Source organism: Protopterus annectens, chromosome 1.part2, assembly GCF_019279795.1.
Source record: "Protopterus annectens isolate FY-2018-M chromosome 1.part2, PAN1.0, whole genome shotgun sequence".
Taxonomy (NCBI): Eukaryota; Metazoa; Chordata; order Ceratodontiformes; family Protopteridae; genus Protopterus; species Protopterus annectens.
The window spans coordinates 480,199,036-480,208,571 of NC_056727.1; the positions used below are offsets into that span (position 1 = coordinate 480,199,036).

The following is a 9,536-nucleotide window of genomic DNA, read 5'->3' on the forward strand; positions in this document are numbered from 1 at the left end:
TAGATCCCTGGAGCGTGCATCTCTAAGGGATTCGGATTTCTTTAAGTATAGAATGTCCAACAGCTCTGGGTTTGACATGGCCTTGTATGTTAAACAGAGATCTCCTCTGAGCAGACGATATGCAGCAGAGTATAAGTGGAGTTTTTTTTAGACGGTCAGCATAGGGCATCTGCCTTAGGACTGTGATTATTTTAGTGAGGTATTTCTGTGGCCTTTCCAGTTGTTGCAGATGTCTTGAGAGATACATACCAAATGGGGCATTGTATTCTATAATGAGAGATGAGTACAGTGGGACAATAACCTCCTTTTTTCTGGATGAAAAGCCCTTAGTGATGAGGTATGACACATAGAAGGATTTCTTGACTCTTGTGGCGATGTAGTTGTTGAAGTTGAGACCATTGTCCACCTGTATCCCTAAGTCTTTTATCACACTTTCAGTGTTTAGTGTACTGCCACCTATGTGGTAATTCATGGGTACATGTTTTTTCCCAAAGGGAATAACTATACATTTCTTGGCATTGAGCTTGAGCCCATGGCTCAGGCACCAAGCATTTGTTTCTGTAAGGCCCTTTTGTAGAATACTTCAGAGAAGTAGATGCCAAACAAGAGCGGTCCTAGGACTGAACCCTGAGTTACTCCACTTGTCACTTGTCTAGAGCTGGATTTGATGTCTGCTACTTTTACAGTGTGGGTTCTGTCTGTAAGCCTGTTGCCAACCCATCGAGTGACGTAGGGATTAATGCCCAGCTTAGTAAGTTTATCTATGATTCCAAAGTGGGGGATGGTGTCGAAGGCCTTGGCGAGGTCCAGATAGGCAGTGTGGACCACCTTATCTTTGTGCACGGCTCTGGAGACTGATTTGAAGAAGTCATTCAGGTTCAGGAGACAAGATCGGCCCTTCACAAACCCAAACTGCATGGGGTCCAGTGTTTGAAGGTTGCCAGTCTCTTTGTTTGTTTATAAGTTCCATGATAATACGTTCCATGGCCTTGCAGATCAGGCTCATCAGACTGATGGGGCAGTAGTTCCTAGGATCCAAGGTGGATTCCCACCTTGTGGAGTGGGATAACTGTAGCTGTGCACCACTCAGTGGGCATGAAGCCTGAGGTGAGGCTATGATTAAACATGACACTTGGGTGAGGTACCAGTTCATTTTGTAGTTCATGTAGTACACAGCTTGGGATGTCGTCTGGTCCCATGGATGCTGTATTCCTAGCTTTGGAGAGTGCGTTTATTTACCTGTCTGGCCATTATTACTGGAATTTGGCAGTCTTTCGGTATTGCGATGGGTCCTTTAGGGGGTGAGAGGGAGGTGAAGTTTGCACTGAATTGATCTGCCAGGATATTGGCCATATCCTTGGGATCAGTATATTTAATGCTATTCTGTTGTAGCTCAGAGCAGATCTGAGCATTGCCATTTAGATTCTTGACATAGTTATTACACAATTACTGACATTAGGCACATTTTGGTTATGATTACTTATACTAGGGAAAACTATGATGAATGGTCTTTCCTTTGCACATACCTAATCATATCACCATACATTGACATTTGTAGACAAACAACCCTGGTGTTAATGGACTGCTTCTACATGACTTGTACTTTCCAGGATTCCTGTCTTAGTATATTTCTCATGACATTGCCCATATCTCCCATCTAATTACATCTCATTAGTTATTGTTGTACATATTTATCAATGTTTTGCAGCATAATCTTCAGCTAATAAGCTGTTCAAAGTAACTGTTCTGCATCTGTAACAGGTCCTTGTGTATTGCACGATATCCTGAAATGGGATGCATTGACTATCTTGGTTCCTACTCTCTCCAACATTCATGTTGCTGCCAGAACTGTCGTTATTGTTTCAGCATGTCAGTACTTACGTCTAGGGCCTTCCGTTATTTATCATAATTGCTCTACAGTTTTATTTATGTAGTTTTCCCGTTACCTGTGCATTATCACTGAATTTCGTACGTCCACTACCTGCACTGAACACAATGTCCAGCTGTATTGTGTTTCTTGCTCACTGCTATCGTACCTCTCTGTTCCTGATTTTCAGGGAAATCCCTGAGTTTGAATACCTTGCAATAATGGGTGACGTTTGGAGCAAGAATGGGAATTATTTTACTTAAGTAAATAATGACACTGATTAATGGTGTATACCTCTCACATCTGAAAATGTTAGTAATTCACATTCTCTTATTCTGTCAATATCTCAGATTAATAGTACTAGCATTTTAAAAAGTGTCCCTAAGCGTTCATGGTTGTTTCTGGATTTGACTCTCATTCTGATTTGTTCCTGATTCAGTTCAGAGCAGCGGCTGTTATTTGTTAGGTATCCTGTGCCTATCGTGTATTCCAAGTTGCTGTATCTAGTGTTGTCTTGTTCGCACATATGCATTGAGCGTAGACTTGTTTACAGTTGTGTGTTTACATTGTCTACATGAGCCCTTCTGAATCTCATCATGGCCATGAGTATGTGTTCTGACCATGAGCAGGTGTTTTTTGACATGTAGAGCAGCTTGGAATCATGCATATTTGATTAGCTCTGCTACTCTTCATGCACAGATGACTGATTGTGTTGGCTTCATTATGAAGTATATGCACTATTAATGAATTCCTGGGTAAATGTGAATGCGTTTACATTGTTTTTAGCTTGTCAGAGTTGAAGTCCAGAAAAGAAATTAAGGGCAATTCTCTGATGAAAGCTTGCCGTGCTTCAATATTTCCAGCTTTACTGTAGCACTGTTAACCTAACATGGCATCATGCTTGAAGGGTGAAGTTTCAAAAAAAAAACAGTTTCAGATAGAAAAAAAAATAATTTCAAAAAGAAAACTCACATTACAGTTGTCACTACAATTAGTGATACTGCTATTGCAGTGATTGCAAAACAAAAGCAGAACAATTAAAACACTTCTCGAGAAATACTTGTTTTGGTAAAAGCTTTCTATTTATTTTTCCAGTTAAAGGAATATTTTTTGTAGGAACCAGGATTTTTATATTTTTTTAACTGCCTTTCCTGTTAAAGTTATGGTAGAGTTTATGCCCCTTTTTAGTAACTATTACATGAGACAGAAGAATCTCAGAGTTATGCAAATTTATGTGTAGGTCTCCTTACTTAGTGTCCCACAACAAGATCATGTCACTGAAGGCCGGTCCATCCCTCATATTAACAGTTGTATCAGCTGTTTAACTGAACTGCAGTTAACAAAGAGTTGGCAGGTAAATAAAGAAGTAAACATACTTCATTTCTTCATGCAAACTACCAAAATGGTGGATAGTTATTATGTACTTTGTATGAAGGGAGTATGAAGGTAGTAGGAGACAGTAGGATAGATAGTGTGAACTGAAGGGAGCAACTTCCCTGGGTGCAAAATGTTACGGGGCACAGTCAGCGCCGTCTAAACCTTCATCCCAATTATGGATCGCTCCATAGTGCAATACTGGCTTTTAAAAGTTGGTATTGCATTTGCATTCACTTGAAGAGTCTTCTTTGAAAACAGAGAAAAGTGTGTGAGCCATTGTATTGCATTTTGTAATATTAGATACAAAACTGTGAAGGCTCTGTTAGAACTTATTCCACGAGAGGAGCAGCAGCAGCTAGGACAGTGGCAGACTTCAGAATTATTCTTATTCAGAACATGTTAGAAGCTACAGTTTATACTACATACCATACTTCCCTCAGACACTACAAACTAGAACCTCAGTCTAGATGTAAGAGAAGTTTTAGCATTGCTGATTGCTGTGCTTCACGAAGGGAACCCTTTAATTGTTCACCTCTCAAGACTATAGATATACTGGTTTGGATATTATCTTCATGAAATGATTTTCACTTACGGTGACCCTTTTTGAAATACTTAGTACACTTATGTTGGACACTTACAACTGCAATAGGTCTGCAGGAAGATGTCAGTGTAACTGTAAAGCTGTCCCAAGCACTCCCGCTGTTATCATTGCAGATATGTATGTACTTGTTATATACATGTTATGCTTTCTGTTGTTAATGTTCATTATAATGACAGTTTTTTGTGACATTAGCTTGACTTCTTTTATTACCACAAGCAAACTTATTCCTGCAAAGATTCCTTCCAGTCTCAGAGAAATACAGAGGGCACATGATAGCTCTGCTTTTATGTGACTCATACTCCACTTAAGCATTTTTGTAGGCAAAAGACCATCATTAGTCTTCACAGATTTGAATACAATTTTGGAAATTAATGTCTGGACCATCTTCTCATCAGGTAAGAAAACCCATATGTAGTGAAAAACTGCTAACAGTGATCTCTCCTGAAAGATTTGTTGTTACAGTTAAGTATTCTACATAACTGTACTTTCTCTCAGGCTCTGCTGCTCGAAATGTCTGTGACCATTGAACATGAATGCATACATCCCTTGTAGCCTCAGCTACAACAGTCACCCTTACATTAGTCAGCTCCGTGGCATACAGGGAGAAAGTCCACACTATTCCTTTGGTGACCTGAATTTGATTAGCAGCTTTGGTACATGTAGGATCTTACCTGTGAGAGTTGGAGTGAACAGCAATTGCTAGCTTACCGGTCCTGGGGGAAGGGAGTCAACTCTGGCTCACCACACAGGTGACACCTAGCAGAAGCACTAAGTATTCACCTAATAGAGTTATGAGCTAGCCAAGCATGCACTCCCAGCACAGTTCCCCTTGTGAGGCAGTGATTATGCGCTCAGGTGAGCCACCAAGAAGGGAGAGGTGCCTCAAAGGGAGAGGGTAAGCTGCACCCCCAGGACCAGCAAGCTGAGCCAAGCCCTACCACCCCACTCATGCTAGAGAACAAACAGCTGATGTGGAGTCCTGGACAGGAAGAAATGGGCTATTGGGCTGTTGCATAGCATGGCAATACCCATCACCCATTCTGCCAGAATAAATGGGACAGCTGGACAAGGCCTTGAGGGAGCAGAAAAAATGAAGAACCACCCTTGAAATAGAATCAAATTCAAGAGTAAAGACCACTCCTTTTGAATAATGTACTCATCTGTAACCACTGAGCTTGAATGCAGATATCCCTTGCATTCTCGTGCAGCATGAGCAGCCTTCAGATTAGAAGAGGAATCACAACCACAATCACAACTGCCTCCAATCATTGTTTCACTGGACTTTATTTACTTTCTAGTAATTCTTTGTATTTTTAAGGTGCTCCTTTCCAAAAATTTTTTTCAACTTGTAGTTTGTTTGCAGTCTGCGCTGTGAAGAAATGAAAATTAATATACTGCAACTGAAATGTCACTTGTAGATTTGTCTTCATTATTTTTCCACTTTTTTCTCATCCTGTCATTTAAATTTACTTAAACCAATTATACCAAAATAAATAGATAGTAGTTAGCTGGTATAAAAAAAATAAAGCACCGTTGTTTGGTACCCCTTTCAGACTAAAGTAGGTGCCACAAAATGGAAAATAGTGTACTTCAGGCAGTACTTATTGATAGAAGTGTTCCCTTCCTTCAGAAATCTAGGCATTTGGCTTGACCCTTTACTCCCAATGAATGTCTACCTTGAGCAGCTGAAGAACAACATTAATAGAACACTCTTTGAATGAAGAAATGTATCCAGCTTCCTCAACCCAGGAGCCAGAATTGCTGTTGGAAAATGTATTTTGCAGGCGGACAGGCAAGCCAGCATGTAAAACTCTACTGCCAATCATTAGCGGACCGGAGTTCCGCTGTGGCGACCCCTAACTGGGAAAAGCCGAAAGACACACACACACACACACACACTTAGAATAAACTACTACAGGTTGTCTTTGCAACCTGAAAACTTATACATGACTTTCAGGTTCTTGGCAATAATATTTCCATATTTTTTCTTCTTTTACCCAAGAGAGAACACCATTGTATTACCCTGGATTCAGGGTTGCCAAATTTCCGAATGGTCAGGTAGGGACTGAAAAAAAAAAAAAAGGTCTTCCACGTCTTTAATGCGGAATATCAGTAGCTCTGTGTTTTTATTTTTTTAAATAAACACAGAGCTACTTCTGTTTAATGCGAAACATCGCAGTTCCGCATTAGACAGAAGTAGGTCTGTTTTGCGATGTTTTGATTGGCCTGTATACTGGTATACGGGCCAATCAAAAATCGCTAAACACGAAGCTACTTCTGTTTAATGAGGAACATCGCAGTTCCGCATTAAACTGTTTTGCAATGTTTTGATTGGCCCGTATACCGGTATATGGGCCAATCAAAAAAAAAAAACAAAGCGGAGGCTGCCCGGGATTTAAACCGGCAGTGTGGAACTCTGGATCAGGCTGCTGATCTCGGGACAGTCCCGCCCAAATAGGGACGTCTGGCAACCCTGGCTGGATTCCAACTAAAAAAATGATCAGGCCTTATTTTTCTGACCCTGATTTTTAATAGTCTGGCACTTCTTTTCATTCTCCACATCTTGCCTTAAGGGCTGAAGCTTATTACTCTCTAAGATCCCACTTCAATAATGCTCTTCTACTCCACAGTCATCCCAGCTGGTTTTACACAGACAACCCAGTACTTTAAAAGCCACTTCTGTTTTAGGCTTGAGAGCCTGAGACTCCTTTTCTGTAAATGTTAGAAAGTGCTATGAAGTTAAAGTATTCAAGGATTATCAATGATTAAACTAATTTCTCACCTGAAAGAAAGTGCTTTTCTGTATGCATTTTCTGCCTCCTGTCTCTCCAAACATTTAAAGGTGTTACCAGGAAGGACATAATAGTTGTTAGTGAAGAAATTAATTTTTTTTCTTTGTGTGTGTGTGTGTGTGTGTGTGTGTGTGTGTGTGTGTGTGTGTGTGTGTGTGTGTGTGTGTGTGTGTGTGTGTGTGTGTTGTATTATATATGCAGTGGATAATATAGTTGTTTGTTTTGTTAGTGTTTTCTTCCTGACAGTGGCTGAAATGGGTCCTAGTGGATCATTTTATTATCTTACAAACATTTATTAAATAAGTAAATAAATAACTAAGATGTGCGTGCGTCTGTGTGTATGTTTATCTAAGACTTGGTTAAAGGTCTTTTTTTGTTAATGTTTGTGTACTATAGAAGTAATGTAGCCCAAGTGTGTAACACATTAAAGAAAACAGAGCATTTTGGGTAATGGTTGTGGTTAAATAAAAATAGAATATTAATTAACTTATGATTATTGTGCTTATTTTAGGTAGTAGAACTGTTGAAAAATATAATTCCAGAAGAAGCTGAAGAAAGCCTGTCTGTACGCAGTGACTCATCCTGTAGCTTGCCATCAATCCTTAATGATGGTGGAGAAATAAAGCAAGCTAGACCTGCTCTGTGGCTTTACACTACTGTAGCAAATGAACAAGGTAGTTACTATGTAAAGTTCTGCATACTGTATAAAAGCACATGTTCTTTTAATGGCTACTTTTTACAGTTATGTTTATGCAGAAATGTGGACTTTACCTGTACAAAGCACAGTAGTTTTGTTTAAAACAAATTATACTGTTTATTTACATCATTATCCCTGCCTTAGCAAGTATACGGCTTTCTTTAGGTATAGGGAATAGACTAGGTGCTTGATTTCATGCACCATACTGATACTGTAGTGCAACATAAGTGCAGTGATGCACTCTACAGGTGTCTGTTGTTGTTTTGATGATAAATTACACCAACGTCTCATTTACCAGGTTGGCAGTACACAGATGGATGTAAAGAACCAGTTACACTTACTGAAAATAAAGAGTAAAAGAATTTGCAGGGTCATGGTAAAATTTTTCTTAGCTTGAATGCAGCATTTTCTCTCCCTTGTAAATACATGATAGACCTTGTGGTAACCTGTTTGAAATACGTAAATGCTGCAGAATGTCAACATAAAACACACACACACACACACACACACACACACACACACACACACACACACACACACATGGGGCTGCCGTGGTGGTGCAGCAAATAACGTTGTCACCTCACAGCAAGAGGTTCTGTGGTTCAGTTCTTGGTTGGGATGCCTTCTGTGCGGAGTCTGCATATCCTTTGTGTGGTTGTGTGGCTTCCCTCTGGGTGCGCTGGTTTCTCCCACATTCCAAAGACATGCAGTAGGTGGAATGGACAGTCTAAATTGGCTGTAGGTGCAATTGTGTGTGTGAGTGAGTGGTGCAGATGAACTACCTAGGCAGGGTTAGCCACCCAGTGGTGTAAACCTTGGCTCGAGATGATTGCCACTGTTGAAGTGACACCCTGACCCCATATGTAGAATGGGAAAAAGGGGTTGAGAGTGGATGGATATATATATAAATGTAAATGTGTGTATTTGTATATATCATACTTATACCCGACCCCATTTTTTCCTGTATGGGACGGGGTGTTGCCTACACTGTTACCACATCTGTTGATTAAGGGCCATGCGACCACCTTCTTCAACAGTTAGGAGTGTCTCAGGTGTTCTGTCGTTCTGTCTCTCACAAATCATCTTCACCAAATTGTCATTTGCTTTCTTGCACATGTGCCTGAACTACTCCAATTTGTTCTTTTTGACATTCTTGACAATTGGAACTACTTTGGCTTCTGCTCTGATGTCATTTCTTCATCTGTCCCACAATGTGCATCCAACCACACATCTCAGGAAATTCATCTCTAGCTTCCTTAACTGTTCTGTCATCACTGCCCAGATTTGGTATATATATTTATTTATTTTTTATTTTACATTTGTTGACCGGGCTAGTCAAGCTGGATATATGTCCATTTTCAGTGGAGGCCCGGGGAGAAAAGCTCCAACGGTATTGCAAGTAATCCACAGAAACAGGTAACACAAGGTAAAAATTATATATATATATATATATATATATATATATATATATATATCTATATGTACACACACACATGCACATATAAACATATATGGGTCTACTTCTAAAGCCCAGCTCTCAGATGACCAACTTTTAAAATCCCGAGACGAAAATCACGAAAGTTCAGAAACCCGAACGTGACTTTTTACTAGGATAAGTAAATATGTGGCCAACTGTAAACGATGGGTCTGTGTGTGTGTGTGTGTGTGTATATATGTATGTATATATATATATATATATATATATATATATATATATATATGTGTGCGTGTATATAAAAAAAGGAAGCAACAGGGACACTAAAACGCACTGTTTAATCCAAGTAGATGGAAGCACTTTTGTCAGTAGTAATACACCAACTTCTTCAGACAAACCATGAACAGTCAAATACAACTCCTTAAATAATCATAAATTATACAATTAATTAATTGAATAATTAACCACCATAATTAAAATATATAACAGAAATTGATACAATAACCTACTTTAAATTAAATCACTAAAAAGACAGTTAAGAATAATAATTAAAAATTATGATAATGCTAAACCAATGAAATTAATTTGATAAAAAATGGAGAGTTTCACCATGGATATAACATCTTATTAAAAGAAATTTAAATATATCTGTATGTGTGTGTGTGTGTGTGTGTGTGTGTGACACTGTGTGTGTATATACATATATATATATATATATATATATATATGCTGTATGTATTATATATATATATATATATATATATATA

At 39.0% G+C, this 9,536-nt stretch overlaps 1 protein-coding gene across 3 annotated transcripts in view; it reads left to right on the plus strand.

Moving 5' to 3' along the window:
• The window catches only part of KIZ (kizuna centrosomal protein), a 1,514,946-nt gene that overhangs the window by 756,907 nt on the left and 748,503 nt on the right, over positions 1-9,536 (plus strand). For all 3 annotated transcript variants that reach the window (XM_044057131.1, XM_044057139.1, XM_044057146.1), the window contains one exon: positions 7,149-7,311. In XM_044057131.1, the coding sequence (XP_043913066.1) occupies positions 7,149-7,311 (163 nt within the window). The remainder of the gene's footprint in view (positions 1-7,148; positions 7,312-9,536) is intronic.